This window comes from Myotis nattereri, assembly GCF_964212035.1.
Source record: "Myotis nattereri genome assembly, chromosome: 9".
NCBI lineage: Eukaryota > Metazoa > Chordata > Mammalia > Chiroptera > Vespertilionidae > Myotis > Myotis nattereri.
The window spans coordinates 51,705,265-51,728,504 of NC_138084.1; the positions used below are offsets into that span (position 1 = coordinate 51,705,265).

At 40.9% G+C, this 23,240-nt stretch overlaps 1 protein-coding gene across 1 annotated transcript in view; it reads left to right on the top strand.

The window, feature by feature from the left end:
• Nucleotides 1-23,240, top strand: part of ANKRD42 (ankyrin repeat domain 42) — a 51,220-nt gene that overhangs the window by 26,677 nt on the left and 1,303 nt on the right. The window contains exons 6-11 of the mRNA XM_081099880.1: nt 851-1,051; nt 4,827-4,952; nt 11,621-11,726; nt 15,618-15,790; nt 16,954-17,080; nt 22,079-22,223. Of these exons, the coding sequence (XP_080956006.1) occupies nt 851-1,051; nt 4,827-4,952; nt 11,621-11,726; nt 15,618-15,790; nt 16,954-17,080; nt 22,079-22,223 (878 nt within the window). The remainder of the gene's footprint in view (nt 1-850; nt 1,052-4,826; nt 4,953-11,620; nt 11,727-15,617; nt 15,791-16,953; nt 17,081-22,078; nt 22,224-23,240) is intronic.

Consider the following 23,240-nt stretch of genomic DNA (forward strand, 5'->3'; position numbering starts at 1 on the left):
GGCAACCAAGCCTCATGTTTGCTTCAGCTGCGTGGCTGCCGGCCGCCATCTTGGTTGGCAGTTAATTTGCATATCACCCTGATTAGCCAATGGGAAGCATAGTGGAGGTATGGTTAATTACCATGTTTGTCTATTATTAGATAGAATTAGAGGCCCGATGCATGAAAATTCATGCAAGAGTAGGCCTTCCTTCCCCTGGCTGCCAGCACTGGCTTCCCTCCGGCACCCAGGACCCGGGCTTCTTCCCTCCTCCTGCCGCCTTCTGGCACCCGGGACCTGGGCTGGCTTCCCTTGGGCCACCTGCAGGCACCGGGACCTGGACTGGTTTCCCTCCAGCCCTGGCTTCATCAGGAAGGATGTCCGGAATGACATCCGGAAGACCTCCGGTCATATTACCCTTTTATTATTATAGACATATAATGTTTATGTAAAATTGACAAAATACATAGTGATAAAAATAACATCATTCATATTTGCATAGTGACTATTTTGGCTTATTTCTTCCCCTTTTTTTGCAAAATACTTAAGAATTTTGTCTATTATTTATCTATCTTACATAGCAAGCGTTTTCTCATGTAATGATAAGCTGCATAACTGGGACTTCACTTTCCAAGAAAACATTCTGGGGCCTGATCTTTGGTGAGCCTCCTCTGGCCTCTCCACACTCATAGTAAGTATTGCTTTGGCTTGACTAGAAGGCCGAGTAAGGACATGTAGGCTGGAAAAAGATCTATTCTCTTTGCTCAGAGTATGTCCCTGTGAGGATTAGAGACAATGTATCATTTATTTTTTTATGATTATTTTTATTGTCAATTTAAAAATGAAATTCTTTTTTCTCTCTCACCTATAGTTCACTTAGCAGCCATGGAAGGCCACCTTCACTGTTTTAAATTTCTACTCAATAGAATGAACAGTGCAACACAAGCTTTAAAAGCCTTCAATGACAATGGAGAAAATGTGCTGGACCTGGCCCAGAGGTTCTATAAGCAGAACATTTTACAGTTTATCCAGGGGGTTGAGTATGAAAGAAATGATCCAAAAGATCAGGAAAGTAAGTAATAAACCTGAAATGTTTTAGCATTTAATATGTAGAATAAATTGAAAAGGAAAAGAAAGAAGTTGTAAGTTAAACATTAAAATATGTTACGTACCGTTGTCCATATATTTATACAGTTTCTTTTCTTTATTGAGAAATATTTTAGGCAGAAATGTACAGAGATTAATATAATGAGCAATCTTCATACCATTGGGTTTTAGAATAAAATAGTTGTTGCTAATCCAGCTGGAGATGGGTAGGGAAAAAGAATATATGCCTAGAAATAAAGATTTTTCAAAGTCTAATTTGAACTCATCACTTTTGCTAACTTTCCATTGGAAAGAGTTTAGTTACATGGCCATATACTAGTATTATTTAGGATCCTGGAGATTTTGCCACCTAGATGAGAAGCCTCATCTCAGCTGCAGCTCGCTTACTAATTAAGGGAAGGGATTTTAGTAGACAACTAGCAGTCTTTGAAACTTCTTTTAAAACTTTATTAAAATGGCATACAAGGGTATGTATCCTTTTATGACTTAACTTCTATGTCATATTTTTTAGATTAGGTTGATAGATTTATCCTGGCTTTGTTTTTTAAATCCTCACTGGAGGACATGCTGAGAGAGAGAAACATTGATGCAAGAAGCGGATGGGTTGCTTTCTGAAGATGTCCTGACTGGGAATTGAACCAGCAGCCCTTCAGTGCACAGCACCATGCTCAACCAACTGAGCCACTCTGGCCGGCTGCTTATTGATTTTAGAGATAGGAAAGGAGAAGGGGGAGAGAGAGAGAGAGATGGAGGGAGGGAAGAAAAAGAAAAATATTGATGTGAGAGAGAAACAACTGACAAAGAATATAGGTATGATTTTGATTCCTTCACACTGGACAGCTATTATTGTGTTGGTTGTTGTCATTTTTTTTTTTATTTGATAGTCTAAGGGAAAAGAGGTCAATGCCCCTGACTAAATAGTCAGGTATTGCATGTTCTAAAAATTCTTGCAGCATATCAGTTGAAAATTGCTGATATAGATTAGTTTGATTTTTTAATGAATAATTTTGAATTTCATCTGTGTTTGTATATATTAGTAGTTCATTCCTTTTTATCTCTGAATAGTATTCCATTGTATGAATGTATATATTTTATCAGTTCACCTGCTGAGTATTTGGATTGTTTTCAGTTTGGGCTATCCTATCTAATAAAGGAGTAATATGCAAATTGACCATCATTCCAACACACAAGATGGCCGCCCCATGTGATCAAAGATGGCCACCACAAGATGGCCTGCAGGGGAAGGCAGTTGTTGGGTGATCAGGCTAGTAGGGGAGGGCAGTTCTGGACGATCAGGCCAGCAGGGGAGGGCAGTTGGGAGGGACCAGGCCTGAAAGGGAGGGCAGTTGGGGGTGATCAGGCCTGCAGGGGAGCAGTTGGGCGTTGATCAGGCTGGCAGGGGAGTGGTTAGGGGGTGATCAGGCTGGCAGGCAGAAGCAGTTATGGGCAATCAGGCAGGCAGGCAGGCGAGCGGTTGGGAACCAGCAGTCCTGGATTGTGAGAGGGATGTCCGACTGCCCGTTTAGACCCAATCCCACTGGAATTGGGCCTAAACGGGCAGTCGGACATCCCTCGAGGGGTCCCAGATTGGAGAGGGTGTAGGTGGGCTGAGAGACCTCCCTCTCCCCCATGCACGAATTTTGTGCACCGAGCCTCTAGTCATTAATAATAGAGATCTGCTCTGAACATTTACATAGACATATGTTTGCATTTTTCTTGTTAAATACATAGGAGTGGAGTATATGGTAGGTGTATGTTTAACATTAAAAAGTTGTCTAATTGTTTTCCAAAGTAGTTATATCACTTTACATCCCCACCAGATACGCATGAAAATTCTATTTGCTCCATGGAATTCCCAACATTTGATATGGTCATGTTTCATTTTAGCCTTTCTAATGGCTGTGAAGTGTTATATTATTGTGGTTTTAATCTACATTTTCCTGATAACTAATGATATTGAGCATCTTTTTATATGGGCATTCATATATGTTCTTTTATGAAGTGTGCATTTAATTCTTTTGCCCATTTTTCTTGGATTGATTGTCTACTAATTATTGAAAATTTGACAGTTCATTATGTTTTGTCAGATATATGTATTGCAGATATTGTCTCCCACTCTGAAGCTTGCATGTTTTTAATAGTGTCTTTCAAAGAGCAAAAGTTTTAAATTTTGATAAAGTCCAATTTATCAATATTTTACAGTTTATGTGTTTTTTTGTGTCATATCTATGAAATATTTGCCTGCCCCAAGATCAGCAAGATATTCTCCTATGTTTTCTAGCAATTTTACAGTTTTAGCTTTTTAATTTTATCTTTGATCTCTACATCAAGTTAAATTTGATGTATTGAATGAAATAAAGTGTTGATTTTAATTAAAAAAAAATAGCCACTTGTCCTAGCTCCATATTTTTGGAAAGCAGCTTTATAAAATATCAGCCATGTGTATATGTATAGGTGTATTTCTGGTCTCTGCATTCTATCATACTAATATATCTGTTTATTTGCCAGTACTACCCTGTCTTGATTACTGTTGCTTTATAATGAGACTATAAGTTTCAAACTTTGTTCTTTTTAACATACTCTTTGGCTATTCTAAGTTGTTTCTTTTCCATATGTAAAAATGAGAATAGCTATATCTCAGAGTTGCTAAGAGTCTTAAATGAGGCAGTCCTTGAAAATGCTTACAACTGTTCCCGGCATTCAGTAAGGGCTCAATATATGTCGTTGTTATTAAAAAAAAAAATTATCAAGTATTTACTACTAGAGGCCCAGTGCATGAATTCATGCACAGGTGGGGTTCTTTGGCCTAACCTGTGATCAGGGCTGATCAGAAGGGAGGGGGCTGGCCTGCTGGGGGGAGGGACCGAGAGAGGTTGGTTCCAGCAGCAAGCTAACCAACGGCTGATTCCTCAAGGATCGGGCTCCCTCCTCCCTCCTGTCTGGGTCCAGGGTGCGGGGCTGTCAGGGTGCCAGCAGCAAGCTAACCATTGGCCGATTATGTGAGGAATCGGGCTCCCTTCTCCCTCCTGTCTGGGTCCGGAGTGTGGGCGAACCAGATTTGGGACTCTCAGGGCCCCAGCAGCAAGGTCTGGGTTAGTGCGCATCATAGCTATTGGCCGGTTGTTCCAGTTGTTCTAGTCATTCAGTTGTAACCATCACTTAGGCTTTTATATATATATAGATATTCTAGGCACTAGTAGATCGGGTACATTCACACATCTATGTGTGTGTGTGTGTGTGTGTGTGTGTGTGTGTGTGTGTATGTATATATATATACATACATATAAATATATATATATATTTGTATATGTGTATATACATACCTGTACTTCATTTACTTATGGTTTACTTTCTTCACTTCCTTGCAAACAGAGGGAAAGAGTGGTTTATGCTAATGTAGGACTTGAGCCAAGTATGTCTTTATGCAAAGGGTCAAAAATGACCATCTCTTTGTGTTTTTTGTGAGCAGAGCCATGGGTAAAAGGGACTATGACTAAGAATAGTTCTGGTATAATACTACTACTAGCATGTTTGAGGTCCTGAGGGGTGGAAAGGCTACACAGTTAATAATAATCTTATTTTGTGGTTCTCTTTTTATTACTTTATTGTTAACAGAACTAATTCCAATATAACATTCTCATACTTCAGTTAATATTGAAATCTAAAATGTGCACCCGCTTAAGGCAGAAAAAAAGAATTAGCTCATGTGTTTACTGAAATGCTGAATTTTTTATTCATAGGTTTAGCATTTCCAGGTCATGTGGCTGCCTTTAAGGGTGATTTGGAAATGCTTAAGAAATTAATAGAAGATGGAGTAATCAATATTAATGAACGTGATAATAATGGATCAACTCCTATGCATAAAGGTGAGTTATGATTCTTCGTTGTTTTTTAAAAATATATATTTTATTGATTTTTTACAGAGAGGAAGGGAGAGGGATAGAGAGTTAGAAACATCTATGAGAGAGAAACATCAATCAGCTTCCTCCTGCACACTCCCTACTGGGGATGTGCCCGCAACCAAGGTACATGCCCTTGACCGGATCGAACCTGGGACCCTTGAGTCCACAGGCTGACACTCTGTCCACTGAGCCAAACTGGTTAGGGCAAGTTATGATTCTTGTTTAATTTTCAATTCTGACGCAATTGCTATTGAATTATTTACCTTTTAAAATAATTACCCATCAGAAACACATGAAAATGCATGGCAGAGTGCTTAATTTTTATTTTATTTTATTTTAATTAAAAATGTTTTAATTGATTTGAGAAAGAGAGAAAGGAAACATCAGTTTGTTGTTTCACTTTATGCATTCATGAGTTGATTCTTATATGTGCCCTTACCAGGGATAAAACCTTGTTGTATCAGGATAATGCTCTAACCGAATGAGCTACCCAGCCAGGATCGGAGTGCTTAATTTTTAATTCAAGTGTGATACTCCTTTTATGATGTCAGATATTTACACATTTTCACATTTGAGGGTAATTCCAATAGAAGTTCTCTTTTGATTTTGTCATGTAGTTAAGATGTGAAATTCACGGTTAGAAAAATTTCTTAGGAGTAACATTTTCTGTGGACTGAAAATGTCCTGTTCATGCTAAAACCATATCTATCTTTTAAAAATGTTTTTATTGATTTTATAGAGAAAGGAAGAGAGAGAGAGAGAGAGAGAGAGAGAGAGAGAGAGAGAGAGAAAGAGAGAGAGAGAGAGAAACATTGATGAGAGAGAGAAACATTGATCAGCCTCCTGCACGGCCCCCACTGGGGATTGAGCCTGAAACCGGGTATGTAATGGGGAATCAAACGAGCAACCTCTAGGAGAATTTTCTTTATTCTAATACTCTGCAAAAAATGTTTTTTCTTCTATAGAAATATCAACATGATATGAACACGTTTTCTAGATATGTGCAATTTTTCTCTGCACTCTCCTTCCTTCTATGTGGAATTCTAAAAGATTGATCCATGTTTTTTTTTTTTTTTTTTTTTTTTTTGTCAGACCTTGTCAGATTGTCAACTCAGTGCAGGGAGTATATAGCTAGGATTTATTATTGCCAATATCCCTTTTATTTATAAAATAAAAAGCCAAATCTTTAACCTCTAGCACCTGAAATTTCTATTTTGCTTCATTAGTGATATTATACTTTTTTTTAATAATGTGATGGCTGGTATTCTTGTAAAAGTCTTAGAGTAAAAATAGTAATGTTGCTCTAGCTGAGTTGGCTCAGTGGATAGAGCATCAGCCTGCAGACTGAAGGGTCCCAGATTCGATTCCAGTCAAGTGTATGTACCTTGGTTGCAGGCTTGAACCTGGCTCTGGTCAGGGACCATGAGGGAAGCAACCAATCCATGTGTCTCTCTCACATCCATGTTTCTCACTCTCTCTCCCTTTCCCCCTCCCTTCCATTCTCTCTAAAAAGCAATGGGAAAATATCCTCAGGTGAGGATTAACAACAACAATAAAAAGACAGTAGTCTTGTTAATATAGTCCTGTGTTTGAATAGGATTTTATTTTATAAATAACTTCTGGTTGTTATTTATTTCATAAATTATGAAATAATGTTACTGTTGTTTAGGTTCTTAGCTTAATCATTAAAGTTCATTTAATTTATAATGTATCTTAAGAATCTTAAGCACCATGTGTACCAATCTAATCTAATAAAAGAGAACCATGGTAATTGGCATACGACCGCTACCCTTCCCATTGGCTAATCAGGGTGATATGCAAATTAACTGTCAGCCAAGATGGCGGCCGGCAGCCAGGCAGCTTGAAACTAACATGAGGCTTGATTGCTTCAGTGACGGAGGAAACCAACCTTCCCCGCCTGCCTTGCAGGCCTCTGAGCCTGCAGTTTGAAACATTTTAACAAATATAGAAGCTAAAAAAAAAAACCCCAGAAACCAGCTTTCAGTGAATGCGATCTCAGAGTTGGAGTCAGAGCTGGAGTTATACATTGTTTCGATTACCTACTTTCAGCAGCGGAGGCCTAAGAGCTGGAGCCTCAGAGCTAAAGCTGGCCCAGAATTAAAAAAAAGAAAAGAAAAAAAGGAGCGGTCCGGAGCTTCTGTCACCCGCCAGCCTGAAAACAGCCCTCAGCCCCTCACCCAGACTGGCCAGGCACCCCAGTGGGGACCTCCACCCTGAAGGGTGTGTGACCAGCTGCAAACAGCCCTCAGCCCCTCACCCAGGCTGGCCAGGCACCCCAGTGGGGACTCCTACCCTGAATGGGGTGTGACCAGCTGCAAACAGCCATCATTCCCTCACCCAGGCTGGCCAGGCACCCCAGTGGGGACCCCCACCCTGATCCAGGACACCCTTCAGGGCAAACCAGCCAGCCCCACCCATGCACCAGGCCTCTATCCTATATAGTAAAAGGGTAATATGCCTCCCAGCACCGGGATCAGCAGAGCCGACAGGCCTTCCGGCACCGGGATCAGCGTGACAGGGGGCAGCGCCCAAACCCCCTGATCGCCCTGCGGCTCTGTGTGTGACAGGGGGTGGGGCCACAACCTCCCTATCCGCCCTGCTCTGTTCATGACAGGGGAAGGCGCCCCAACCTCCTGATCAGCCCTGCTCTGTGCCTGATAGGGGGGAGCTCCCCAACCTCTGCTCGCCCTGCGGCTCTGTGTGTGACAGGGTGCGGCGCCCCAACCCCCTGCACCCCCCCCCCCCCCCACGGGCCCTGCTCTGTGTGTGATGGTGTAGAGCCATAACCTCCCCATTGGCCCTGCCCTGAGTGTGACAGTGGCAGCGCCCCAACCCCCTGATCGGCCCTGCTCTGTGGGTGATAGAGGGCGGCGCCACAACCCCCACCCCTCCCACGGGCCCTGCTCTGTGTGTGATGGGGTAGAGCCATAACCTCCCCATCGGCCCTGCCCTGAGTGTGAGAGTGGTGGCGTCCCAACCCCCTGATCGGCCTTGCTCTGTGTGTGACAGGGGGCGGTGCCCCAACTCCCCTATCGGCCCTACTCTCTGAGTGACAGGGGGGAGCTCCTCAACCCCCTGATGGGCCCTGCTCTGTGCGTGACAGGGGGCAGCACCCCAACCCCTGGATTGGCCCTGCTCTGTGCGTGACAGGGGGTGGCGCCGCAACCTCCCCATCGACCCTGCCTTGAGTGTGACAGGGGGCAGTGGCCCAACCCCCCAATCGGCCCTACCCTGAGCGTGACTGGGGGTGGCATCGCAACCTCCCGATTGGCCCTGATCTGTGCATGACAGGGGGCGGCGCCCCAACTCCCCAATCGGCCCTGCTCTGAGCCCAACCAGGGGCTGCACCTAGGGGTTGGGCCTGCCCTCTGCCACCCGGGAGCAGGCCTAAGCCAGCAGGTCGTTATCTCCCGAGGGGTCCCAGACTGCGAGAGGGCACAGGCCAGGCTGAGGGACCCCCCCTTCCCCCCGAGTGCACAAATTTTAGTCCTATATAGTAAAAGCCTAATATGCTAAGTGTCTGGTCTACCCAGTTGGCCATTCAACCCATCAAAGCACAATATGCTAATGATATGCTAAGGCTGCTCAACTGCTTGCTATGACATGCACTGACCACCAGGGGGCAGACACTCCAACTGTTAGGTTAGCTTACTTCTGGGGTCTGGCCAATTGGGACTGAGCGAGATCGGCTGAACACTCTGGAACCGTCCTGTGGTCCCTCCTTGGCTGGCCAACCTCCTGTGTCCCTCCCCGGCCCTGATTGTGCACTGGTGGAGTTCCTCAGCCTGGCTTGCACCCTCTCACAATCCAGGACTCCTCAAGGGATGTTGGAGAGCCGGTTTTGGCCCGATCTCGCAGGCCAGGCTGAGGGACCCCACTGGTGCACGAATTCGTGCACTTGGCTTCTAGTAGTTTTATAAGAGAAAGGGTATTTGGGGCAGAAAGAAGGCGAAGTGAAAGGGGTTTCTCTTATACATAGAGGGGTCCCACTTTGGTAAATGCTATTCTGTAGTTTGGAGAATCTCACTCCATCCACCTCTACTAGCTGTCTAGGCATTAAAGCTTTTCACTATGGGATTTATGAATGGAGTGGATACTTAAAATGTGCATAAAAGATTGTGGTTTTTAAAAAATGTGCTGCCCTGGAGAAAAGCCCCCATTTTATAACCTAGGTACAACCAGTCTTTATTCCTAGTGTGTATGTGGGGTGTCATTTATGAGAAGCAAAAGAGAGGCTCACTCACGGTATTTATAATGCATCTTTGGAGTGATGATACATTAAAGTAAGTTTTACTTGCCAGATGGTTTTCAGCCTATCAGTCAGTTCTTTACCAGTTGAACTGAGATGGAAATGAGGGAACTGGAAGAAGGTTCTAAAGAGATTGATGTACAACAATAGAGTGTTTGGGTTACAGCTATTGTGAGAAGGTGAGAGGGTGAAAGTGAAGAGGAACCAAAAGGGTTTGCCCTTCACCCCTTCTCTGGTCAGTTTGTCCGTAAGAACTCCTGGGGCCAAGGGTGGATCACATGGTATGGTGGAGGGGTGATAAGTGGCTGGAGCAGGAGAAGGGAAATTTTTGTGTACATTATCTTATTTTCTGTGGAGTATCTGTATGCTAAATCAGGGTAAATAACAGTTTCCTTATAATTTAATTAACATGTTGTCAGTCTATCTGCTTCTTTTTCTTTCATTTTAATTTTGATTCAGTAAATAAGCTGCAGTATCAGTCATTTAATGATTTTTAAATCTACTATGACTTCTCTTTCGTTTACTTCTAAGCTTTAATTATTTCAAATCATTTTTTTAAAATTTCTAGCCACTGTATAATTTTTTCTTGTTCTCATATAAAACATTGGTCCAATTAATAAATATATTCTAATCAATATATAATAAGGATCTTAGATAAAAATTCTTTTATTGTATTTCATTGTAGACAAATTACTTAGCGCCCCCCCCCCCATATTAACTGTGTAATAAAATGGAAATGTTGGGTTAAACTCTATTTTATAAAGCTCACCATTGTTCAGGATTCATAAATATGGTTTTGTAACTCTTACAGAGAAAAGATGTTGCTGTTTTTGTTTAAAGTAGGGTTATGTCTACAGGTATGGGAAATCCTGTAGTATTCTTTGTTAGCTATTTTGGATTTGCTGTAGGAGAAAAGAGAAGCGAAAAGAGAAGCCCCAGGCTCCTCAGGGGCCAATTCTGAGTTTGGAAGATGGACCTGAGTCATTTCGGGAAAGGTAGGATAAGAGTGCTTATACTCGTAGACCTTTTGTAAGCTGGGCCATAGGGCTATAGTGATGGGGTTTGCTTTGTCATTGGATCTGGCTTTGTGTCCTTTCCTCTCTATTCCCAGTATTGGAGGTAGATTAACTTTTTAAGACACCAAGCCATACCAAAAGTTCATGCTCTGATTTATTTTACAGAGGTACATATATATTCAGTACCAGTCATGTGCCCACACCATGAAAATCGTGTGAGATCCAGACCTTACTGTTAAGGAGCTATATACTTATACCATGAGCAACTAGAGATTTGTATAAGTCAGGATGTAATAAATGGCAAAAAGTTTTTGGTTGTTAAAATACATGCAGTGGAATTCAGGAGTAGAAATTGAACAGAAGTTGCTAAGTGTTAAATTATTGAGGAAATATTCATGGGAATTCATAAATAATACCTTATGTTTACATAACATTTAACTGTCATGTTCAATCCTTATTGTAATTTTACAAGCCAGCAGTGTAAATCACTGCTGCTTTATAAATATGAAATTATCTGTGTAAAAGATGAGAAAATTGAGGTCCAGAGGAACCAGGTTTTTTGACTGAGGTTACACAGTTGGTAAGAGCAGAGCTTAGATTTCATTTATTTATTTTTCTTCATTCACTCATCAAATCTATAGATATTTGTTGCAGGTCTGTATGTGCCAGCCACTTGCTAATTCTGTTCTGTCCTTCAGTCTCATTGTTTAGTAGACCTAAATTCAGCTCTTTTAAGTTTATTAAGTCCCCCTGTCCCAGTTTTCCTGAGTCTTGAGATGGACTTAGAAGGATGGGTAGAAGTCAGATAAGCATAGAGTTGAGTGATGTACACTAGGTGAGAAGACACATAAGCAGTGTTGTGGAGGTGAAAATTAATATCAAGTGCATGTGTCTGAAGAGAAAGATTTAGAAAAAGGTGTAAATAGTTTAGGTAATTGGGGATCTATAAATTTTGAGTTGTGAGGGTCAGAGGAATAAGTTCTGTGATAGAAGATTGGTCAGGAGCTATCAATACCAGCAGACAGACACTCAATAAAATTAGAAAAAATTAGATTATAGTTTCAAATCCATTACTTACTAGCTGTGTGATGTTAACGAAATAACTTCTTTGAACCTCAACTTTTATATCTGTATGTAAAGTTCTCTGTATAGGTGATGGGTACAGTATATATTTGATTACATGTTTGTCTGATGAATGAATAAATGAAATGGAGAAAATTACATCTGCCCAATTTATTGGTTATTGCAAGTATCAGTATTTATGAAAGTACTCTCTAATGGTGTTCAAAGTTTGGAAAGTTGCTACTAGTAACAACTTTTTGTGTATTTTCTGTTTGTTTTTACAGCTGCTGGACAAGGCCACATAGAATGTTTGCAGTGGATAATTAAAATGGGAGCAGACAGTAATATTACCAACAAAGCAGGGGAGAAACCCAGCGATGTGGCTAAGAGGTATCCCTATATGCTTCACTTTTTTCTTTTTGGTTTTGTTTTTAAAGTTTTGCGTATACTCTGTTATACTTGGAAATCTTTGAAGATTCAATGGGATGACATTGTCAAATGCTGAGAGAATGACAGTATTCAAGCTGAATAGACATTTGACAGTATATTAACTCTTTTCTTTAAAGCAGTGATTCTCAACTAGGAGGAAGTATCGTCCCCTTTCCTAGAGGAGGGGCATTTGGAAATTTGGGTTTGTCACAATGACTAGCAACCATCTATATATCCTATCTAATAATAGACAAACATGGTAATTAACCATACCTCCGACACGCTTCCCATTGGCTAATCAGGGTGATATGCAAATTAACTGCCAACCAAGATGGTGACCGGCAGCCAGGCAGCTGAAGCGAGCAGGAGGCTTGCTTGCTCCAGTGATGGAGGAAGCCAAGGTTCCCCGCCTGCCACTGCTGGGCTCTGAGCTTGCACTCTAAGAAACAATGTTGCAATTATAGAAGCTAAACAAACCCCAGAAACCTGTTTTCAGCCAGCCGGGCCTCAGAGCTGGAGCTGCAACTATGTTTCAATTATAGAAGGTAAATAAATCCCAGATACCTGCTTTCATCAGCCGAGGTCTCAGAGCTGGAGCCGAGCCTCAGAGCTAAAGCGGGCTCTCAGCTCCAGTTACAGCCATAGAAGGTAAATAAAACCCAGAATAAAAAAAAGAAAAGAAAAAAAGGAGAGGTTGGGAGCATCAGTCACCCGCCAGCCTGAAAACGGCCCTCAGCCCCTCACCCAGACTGGCCAGGCACCCCAGTGGGGACCCCCACCCTGAAGGGGGTGTGACCAGCTGCAAACAGTCATCATCCCCTCATCCAGGCTGGCCAGGCACCCAAGCGGGACCCCCACCCTGATCTGGGACACCCTTCAGGGCAAACCAGCTGGCCCCCACCCGTGCACCAGGCCTCTGTCCTATATAGTAAAAGGGTAATATGCAAACTGACCCTAACAGCAGAAGGACTGGGAATGACTGGTCACTATGACACACACTGACCACCAGTGGGCAGGCGCTCAATGCAGGAGCTGCCCCCTGGTGGTCAGGGCGCTCTCACATGGGAAGAGCTCTGCTCAGCCACAAGCCAGGCTGCCGGCTGCCAGTACAGCGGTGGTGGTGGGAGCCTCTCCTGCCTCCTCAGCAGTGCTAAGGATGTCCGACTGCAGTTTAGGCCTGCCCCCTGCTGGCAAGTGGACATCCCCCGAGGGCTGCTGGGCTGCCAGAGGGATGTCTGATTGCCATCTTAGGCCCAATCCCCCGGGGAGCAGGCCTAAGCCAGCAGGTGGTCATCCCCTGAGGGGTCCCAGGCCGGGCTGAGGGACCCCCCCCCCCCGAGTGCACAAATTTTTGTGCACCGGGCCTCTAGTATATCTATAAAAGACAAGAGACCAGAACACCGGAACAACTGGTTGCTATGACATGCACTGGGGAGGCGAATTGGCCTGATCAGGGCACAGATTGACACCCCCCCAATTGCCCACAGCCCCTCCCTCCCAGCCAGTCTTATCCCTGATGGGTGCCCTTCTTCCCCGATCAGAGGCGGGGCCAGCCGGCCAACTTCCCGCGGCCCCTTTCCCCCACTGGCCGGCCTGATCAGCTCTCATTGGGGTGGGCCGGCCGGACCCCACCTGTGCATGACTTCGTGCACCGGTCCTCTAGTATTCATGACCCCCAAAAGTCTTCTTGTGCTCCTTTTTAATCTCCCTCCCTCCCACTGCTGGCTTCCCTAAGCAAACACGGGTCTGCTTTTTGTCACTGTAGATTAGTTTGCATTTTTAGAGTTTTATTATGAATGGAATCATATAGTAAGTACTATTATATAGCTGGCTTCTTTAAGCCAGCATAATTATTTTGAGAATTCGTATGTATTAGTAGTTCATTTCTTATTGCTGAACAGTTTTCCATCAGATGTAGAATTCTATAGTATTCCATAGTTTGATTATCCACTAACCTGTTGAAGGAGATTTTGATTGTATCCATTTTTTGGTGATTATGAATAACACTGCTATAAATATTTACATACAGGATTTTGTGTGAATATAAGCTTTAAGTTTACTTGGGTAAATACTTAGGGGTAGTATTGGTGGGACATATGCTAAGGGTATGTTTAACTTCATAAGAAGCTGCCAAAGTGCTTCCAAAGTGATCATAGGCATTGACATTCCAAAAGTCTCTGTTGTCAGGTTCTTTGATTTTAGTGATTTTAGTAGGTGTGCAGTGGCATCTCATTGTGGTTTTAATTTGCATTTTCCTAATAAAAATTATTTTGATTTTGAGCATTTTTTCATATACATTTTTTCCATTTGTATATTTTCTTTTGGTGAAGTGACTGTTTAGATCTTTTGTCCAGTTTTTAAAAGTGAGTTGTTTTCTTATTATTGCTTTACGAGCTATTTATATATTCTGGAGACTAGTTTTTTCCTTACGTTTTTATTTTGTAAAAATGTTCTCCCAGTTTAGGCTTGTTTTTTTAATTCTGTTAACAATGTCTTTGAAGAGCAGAAGTTTTTTTTTTTAATCAATTTGTTCTTTTATGGATTATGCTTTTGGTATCATAGCTAAGAAATTGTCAATTAAAACAAAGTCACAAAGATTTCTCCTTTGGTTTCTTTTAGATGTTGTATAGTTTTAGGTCTTACATTGAGGTCTATGATGCATTTTGAAGTATGCATCCAAAGTGTTCTTTTTTTTTTTTTAAATATAGATATCCAATCGTTGTAGCACTATTTGTTGAAAAAGCTGTCCTTTCTCCACTTTATTACCTTTGTGTCTTTGTCCAAGTTAGTGTCCATATTTGTGTGGGATTATTTCTAGGCTTTATATTTTGTCTGTTGATCTGTCTATTTGTTTATCTTTATACCAGTATTATATGGGTGATTTAATACTATGAATATATCTGGAGTTAATAATAATTTCTGGCCCACATTTTTTTTCATTCATGCACCAAAAGGCTAGGTGTAAAGTGTAATGTTGAATCTCTATAAAGCAAGTACTCAGTAAATGAAAGCTGTTAAATTACAACCTAGTAATAGAACTAATGATTTCTGTTAACCTTATAATTTCCTACATATGTTTATTTCTATATCTTTAATGATTTGCAGTACCTGGTGAAAGGTATGAATATATGTATGTACGTGTGTGTGTGTGGTTATATGGTTATGGAAAACATAGAATTTGAGGTTTTTGTGGTTAGCGAGTAATTATCCTTGTCCTAAGAGAAAGCATTGAACATCTTAATTAGGAAAACTGTGGAAAAATATTCAGATTACATGCAATTACAACAACTCCAAAATCAAAGGTATATTATTGGAAGCTTCAGAGATGTAGGAAATAGCAAAGAAAATAGAAAATATGGATGGAAAGTCATTATTTTTCCATTAAATTTCAAAGCCATGTCAAGTGCTTTGGGTTGAAGAAGAATCAAGATTAAGGGTGCTAGAGCTATAGTTATCCCTAAAAATGGAACCATAACTAATTCTACAATCTAAATTAGGCCATCAGAAAAAGGTAGTAAATGCAGGCGATCAAATAGGGTGGTTTTGAACTTTCTGTTCAATTTAGCAATTCTCTTTTGGTCTCCTCTTTCAGTTGGGTTTTTGCCAATAAAAATGATAGAATCTGTCTTTAATGATCACTTGTCCTTAGTGTCGAATAACTGAGTTTCCCATGTACTACTAGCTGGATATAGTACATCAAATTGGCACTGAGATTCAGGTATAGTTTTGTTCCTTTACTGAGTGGGTGGGTTGGTGGCATAATGTACATAGTGTAATTACTTAAATTAAGTTCAAACTGCAGTTTCAATTTGAAAATTGTGGTTCTTGTTCATTGGTGATTCTTTTCTACAGGTTTGCCCATTTAGCAGCCGTAAAGCTATTAGAAGGGCTACAGAAATATGATATAGATGATAATGAAATTGATGAAGATGATATGAAGTGTTTTATAAGACATGGTGTTGAGGGAAGCACTGATGCTAAGAATGATTTATATCTTAATGAGTCGGATAAAACAGATGCCAGAAGTAAGTGTGCCAACTCTGTTGTGATTTGTTCTTTAAGAAATGCCGTAGCCATTGTCTTTCCTCCAAATTTGAAAATTATCCTAAAAATAGCTATAATCTACAAAGTAAAATACTTTCATTTTGGGGGGAACCAGAACTAGTATAATTTTGGTACTAGGGGTTGTTGAACAAATAAAAAATGTAAGACATGATCTCTTTCCCTCAAGGAGGAAAATGTTATATAAGAGGAAACATTATTTAAGTGGATCATAGGAAACAGGAAGAGACATCCCAAGGATTTCCATGGTTAGTTGGCAAGTGATTTTTACAGAAAATAATAGCAGCAAATATTTATTGTCTACAATGTGCCAGATACTGTTGTAGTTATTGGAGAAACAGTGAACAATATAAAATCCCCAACATCATCCAGAATTTACCTTCTGGAGATGTGGTGGTGACAGATAATAAGAAAATAGATACATAAAGAAAATAAAGTAGATTGGTGCTATAGATAAGATAACCATTAGAGGAGTCCTCTCTAAGGGAGTGACATTTGAGAAGAGACCTGAGCCTGTAGGTGCCAGTTACCTATTCCCCTCCACCCATCAAGTTCACAAGCAACAATGTGTCCAGATGATGTCAAATGTCCTTAGGGGAGAAAATCACCCCAGGTTGAGAAGCACTACCACACAGAATAGAAGGTTCGATAGTTGGAGAATAGCTAAAAGCTGCTCTCAACACACTTCCTTCTCTCAGTATCCTCTTGCATAGATATTACAAGTAACTAATCATAAAATTTGGGAGCTGGGCTAGTTATTGTTTTAAATAAATGCAGCATATTTCAATTTTTCTAATTTTTGTTGTATCATAGATTACGCATGGTCCTGTAATATACCACTACTCTAAACCACTGCTAGTCTTTAAACTTCCTTGTTCATAGTATTAAAAGTCATAACAGTCTGATACACCCTCCAAGAGCAGGAGGAGAACCCTCCATTTAGGTTTATCATTGCTTGTTCATCCAAATATTATTTACTGATATTTATTCTTCTGTGTGTTTGCCACCTCCCTCCACCTCCTCCCCAAACCACACAGACACTGGCTTTAGAGGAAGAATAGGCTACAGGATGAGCATCCTGCCAGCACCTGTCTAAATTAGGTTTCTATGCAACTCTGTCTTGCAGTGAGAGCCTATAAGAAAATTGTAGAATTGAGACACCTCCTGGAAATTGCTGAGAGCAACTATAAACACTTGGGAGGGATAACAGAAGAAGACTTAAAGCAGAAGAAAGAACGGCTGGAGTCTGAAAAGTAATGTCCTCCAAACTTTAATGGTTTCTTTTTAGTTCTCTCTCTAAATGCCATGTGAAGGTTTGTTGACCAACAACTTGTTTTGTTATCCCCACCAAAGGACATAAGAGTCTATCCTGTTTTCCTCCTAAGTCCCCAGATAGAGAAGGTATTAAGATTTTTTTTGTGTGTGTGTTAAAATACACATAACATAAAGTATAGCATCTTAACCATTTTTAAGTACAATTCAGTAGTGTTAAATAGATTCACATTTTTGCACAACCTATCTCCAAAACTCTTTTCATCTTGTAAAATTGAAATTCTGTAGAGTTGTTTTTTTTTTTGTTTTTGAGATCACAGCTACTTTGAGCTTTTCAATCAACGTATCTATAACCATCCCTATCAAATTGGACTGCTTATTCATGAATCTGAGGTCCAGGGCTGTGGTACCTCATCAGAGGATGCTCTGTGTCCAGAGGCAGTGAGCAGTTGCATCCTTTACTCCCTGCTCCCTAAGTTGGCTCTCTGCACATTTGGTGCCTCTCTACTTAATTAATGGCTGCTGGAATAGAAGATGCCTAGTGCTTATTTCTTCGCACTGCCTCTCTGCTGTCGGTCCGCTTTTCAGAATGGACAGGGAACAACGGGAGACAGGGGAGAAGACTTTTAATCAAAACTTGGGTCTGTACAGAGGATTCTCCTCTTTCTCCGCCCTCTCCTTTGGTTGGGTCTCTTTCCCTCAGACTCTTAGAACCTCCCGCTTCCCTTTTCTCTGTTTTCTTCTGAATATAGACTCAGTAAGAGGTCTGGTGAATGCATTCAGAGTAATATCTAAATCTTTGATAAGGGTTAATATATTATCCTTCCATAGATATTTGGGAATTTGAGTAGAAGACAAAGCTTTAAGCCAAAATACTCTTCTCTTTCAGTGGGATTTTAGAGACTAGGAAACTGGGGCAAAATTTAAATTTTTTAAAAAAACCAGGGGCCTTCTTGATGACTCACAGACACCAGGGGGGGGGGGCAGTAAGGGCATGAGTGTGTGTGTGTGTGGGGGGGGCCCGCAATGGGGCGATAAGGACACATAATGTAATACCTTAATTAATAAAGGAAAAAAGTATTATTTAAGGTATTACATATAGTATTACATATGTCTTCTTTTCCCCCCATTGACCTCTCCCTGGCCACCCCCACCCCCCAGCACATGCCCTCACCCCCCTACTGTCTGTGTCCATTGGTTATGCTTACATGCATGCATACAAGTCCTTTGGTTGATCTCTTACTCCCTCCACGCTCCCCTGCCTTCCCTCTGAAGTTTGATGGTCTATTCGATGTTTCTGTCTCTATTTTTGTTCATCAGTGTATGTTGTTCATTATATTCTACAAATGAGTGAGATCATGTGATATTTATCTTTCTCTGACTGATTTATTTTGCTTAGTGTAATGCTCTCCATGTCCATACATGCTGCTGCAAATGGTAAGAATTCCTTCTTTTTTACAGCAGCATAGTATTCCATGTGTAGATGCACCACTGTTTTTAATCCACTCATCTGCTGATGGGCACTTAGGCTGTTTCCAAATCTTAGCTATTGTAAATTGGGCTGCTATGAACATAGGGGTGCATATATCCTTTCTGATTAGTGTTTTTGATTTCTTGGGATATATTCCTAGAATTGGGATTACTGGGTCAAATGGGAGCTCCATTTTTAACTTTTTGAGGAAACGCCATGTTGTTTTTCCACAGTGGTTGCACTAGTCTGCATTCTCACCAGCAGTGCAAGAGGGTTCCTTTTTCTCCACATAGCTAGTACTTATTGTTTGTTGATGATAGCCATTCTGACAGGTGTGAGATGGTATCTCATTGTCGTTTTGATTTCCATCTCTCAAATGATTAGTGACTTTGAGCATATTTTCATGTCTCTTGGCTTTCTGTATGTCCTCTTTCGAAAAGTGTCTATTTAGGTCCTTTGCCCATTTTTTGATTGGATTGTTTATCTTCCTTTTGTTAAGTTGTATGAGTTCCCTATAAATTTTGGAGAGTAGGCCCTTATAGGATATAACATTGGCAAATATGTTCTCTCATGCAGTGGGCTTTCTTATTGTCTTGTTGATGGTTTCTTTTGCTGTGCAGAAGCTTTTTATTTTGATGTAGTCCCATTTGCTTATTTTCTCCTTAGTTTCCATTTTCCTAGGAGTTGTATCAGTAAAGATATTGCTACGACATTTGCCTGCTTTTTTGCTCTCTATTGATTCTGCTAAGATTTTTATGGTTTCCCATTTTATGTTTGAGTCCAAATAAAAATGGCTACAAACAAGTACCTATCAATAATAACCTTAAACATAAATCGATTAAATGCTCCAATCAAAAGACATCGAGTGGCGAAATGGATAAGAAAATATGACCCATATATATGCTGTCTACAAGAGACCCACCTCAGAACAAGGGACTCACACAGACTGAAAGTGAAGGGATGGAAAAATATCATTCAGGCAAATGGAAATGAAAAAAGAGCTGGGGTAGCAATACTTATATCTGACAAAATAGACCTCAAAGTGAAGGCGATAACAAGTGATAAGGAAGGCCACTTCATAATACTAAAGGGATCGATACAACAAGAGGATATAACTATGGTAAACATATATGCACCCAATGTAGGAGCATCCAAATACATGAAAAAACTTCTGGAAGACATCAAGGGAGAGATTGACAACAATACAATCATAGTAGGGGACTTTAATACCTCATTGGTATCACTGGATAAATCCTCTATTCAAAAAATCAGCAAAGAAACAACAATCCTAAGTGACTTGCAAGATCAGATGGACTTAATTGACATCTTCAGAACATTTCACCCCAAAGCTACAGAATATACATTCTTCTCAAGTGCACATGGGACATTTTCAAAGATAGATCACATATTGGGACACAGGCAAAGTCTCTTCAAATTCAAGAAGATTGAAATCATATCAAGCATCTTCTTAGACCACAATGGCTTAATATTAGAAATAACTACAATATAAATAATCAAAAAAATTCAAACACTTGGAGGCAAAATAGCATGTTATTAAACAATGATTGGGTTATCAAAGAGATCAAAGGAGAAGTAAAAAACATCCTGGAAACAAATGACAATGAAAACACAACAACCCAAAATTTATGGGACACAGTGAAAGCAGTTCTGAGAGGGAAGTTCATAGCATTACAAGCCTATCTCAAAAAACAAGAAAAACTGGCAATAAATTACCTAACTCTACAACTTAAAGAATTAGAAACAGACCAACAACAAATGCCCAGAGTGAGCAGAAGGAAGGAAATAATGAAGATGAGAGTGGAAATGATGTAGAGACCAAAAACACAATTCAAAAGATAAATAAAACCAAGAGCTGGTTCTTTGAAAGGATAAACAAGGTTGATGAACCTTTAGCCAGATTCACCAAGAAGCAGAGAGAGAGGACCCAAATAAACAAAATCAGAAATGAAAAAGGTGAAATAACAAAAGCCTGCAGGAATACAAAGGATTGTAAAATATACTATGAACAACTCTATTCCAACAAACTGGTCAACCTAGAAGAAATGGACATATTCCTAGAAAAATACAACCTTCCAAAACTCAATCAGGAAGAATAAAAAAATCTGAATAGGTTGATAACTATGGAGGAAATTGAAGCAGTAATCAAAAAACTTCCAGCAAACAAAAGCTCGGGTCAGATGGCTTCACAGTGGAGTTTTACCAAACATTCAAAAAAGAATTAAAACCTATCCTCCTCAGACTATTCCAAAAAAAATTCAAGAGGAAGGAACCACTTCCAAGTTCTTTCTATGAAGCCAGGATTACCCTAATCCCCAAACCAGATAAAGGCACTACAAAGAAAGAGAATTACAAGCCAGTATCTCTGATGAACATAGATGCTAAAATCCTCAACAAAATTTTAGCAAATCAGATCCAGCATTCCATTAGAAAGATCATACACCATGACCAAGTAGGGTTTATTTCAGGGATGCAAGGATGGTAAAGTATCTGTAAATCAATAGAAAAAACACACACAAAGCAAAGAAAAAGAAAACAAAAGTTTAAATCAATTCATGCCATTTCTCTGCTTAGATCCTCCAGTGGCTTCCCTTTTCACTGAGAGTAAAAGCTCTACTTTACTGGATTCCTTTTACCTCTCTGACCTACTATCCCTTTTATACTTTAAACTATTCCAATCACATGGCCTCTGGTTTTCTTTCAGGTCACCAGGCATACTTCTGATGTAGGGCCTTTACACCTGCTCTTCTGTGTGTAATGCCCTTCCCCTGGAGGTCTGCTTGATCATCTTCCTCATTTCTTTAGAACTTTGCTCCAAAGCACCTTCTTAGTAAGGCTTTTCCTGCCACTGTGTATGAAGTGTTAATGCCCTCTTCAACAACATTTTACATGACCCTTTCTTGCTTATTTTTTCTCCCTTAGCATTTATCAACTTCCAACATACCATAATTTCTTATTTTCTTTCCTGTCTGTCTTCCTCCACTGCTAAGACAAGACCTCGAGGGCATATTTGGCCCATTTGGTGTACTGCTGATCCCCAGTATCTAGATTAGTGTTGGTTCACGTAGCTTCTCAATACATATTTGTAGAATACAGTGGGGGCCTTGACTTACAAGTGTCCTGACTAATGAGTTTTTCGAGATACGAGCCGTCTCTCGGCCAATTTTTTGCTTTGAGTTGCGAGCTAAAATTCGGGTTACGAGCCAGCTTCAGATACCCCACCGCTAGTTGGCGCAGTGAACATCACAGTGAACACCACAACATCAGTCCAGTATCACGTGTCTCACTCGTTCACTTTAATGATTTGACATATGAGTAATTTGAGTTACAAGCTCCATCACGAAACGAATTAAACTCGTAAGTCAAGACCCCACTGTACAGTTATTTTTTTATTTGCCTTAAATACAGTGCATGGATGCTTTTCACTCTTACCAAAATCATATTTAGTTCATATTGGAGACTGACTGAAAACAAAATCTATTTTTGACAGGACTATCCAAGAGCTGCAGGGCCAGCTGCAGTACGAACGACTGCGGAGAGAAAAACTAGAAAGTCAGCTGGATGAGTGTCGAGCAGAGGTGGATCAGCTCAGGCAGACCCTGGAAGATATTCAGGTCCCCAATTCCATGCCGGCGGTTAGTGTCCTTCTTAACACATTTATCTTTCTCAAGAAGTAGTATACAAGAGTAGTGAAGAGTTCAAGTTTTGGACTGGGGATATCTGGATTTGAATCCTGGCTACAACCCTTTTTTGGTTTGAACAAATCATTTAACTTCTCTTTGCCTTAGTTGTAAACTGGAGGTAATAATTTATATTTTCTAGAGTGTTGTAAGGTTTAAATGAATATATATCTATGTATATTCCTTCATATATCTATACTAATAATAGACAAATATGTAAATTGACCATCCCTCCACAACAGCCAATCAGGAGTGAGTATGCAAATTAAACCGACAAAGATGGCGGGCCTGTGGGCAGCATGCATGTGCACGGGCGTTGAGCGGCTGGGAGGTGGGTGGGATGTGGCGGTCGTCCCCGGGACCCCAGCCACTCCGAGCCTGTGGCCAGTGCGTGTGCATGCCGATGCCGAGTGGCTAGGGTCCCGGGGACGCCACTGGAGTGTCCGGTCCTGTCAGCCTGGCCTGGGGGCAGCTGAAGTTCCCAGAACCAAAAGTGCGGGGAGCACCAGGACGGCTGGGAATTGTAGTTCTGATGGTAGAAGCTTTGCAGGATCTCTAGACACTAGAGCAAAGTGAGCTTGGAGCAAGTTACTGTTGTGGGTGGGGGATGGAGGGAAAGCAAAGGTGAGAGACATAAGTAAAGTCAGACTGTTGAGGAAAAATTAAAAGGAAGATATCCTGAACTTCCTGAAAATCTCCACCAATGGAGCAAAGAAAAAAAAAGACCTCTATTATTCTGTGAGCACCAAACCAAACTGGGTTGGGGTCTCAGACAATTCGCTCATATGATTGCAAAGACAGACAGAAACTCCTGGATTGGAGAGGACTCCCCTGAGGGCTACCAGATTGGAGAGGGTTTCAGGTCGGGCTGAGGGACCCACCCCCATGCACAAATTTTGTGCACCGGGCCCCTAGTCTATAATAATATGAGGGTAATATGCTAATTAGACTGGACATCCTTCCAAATGACCT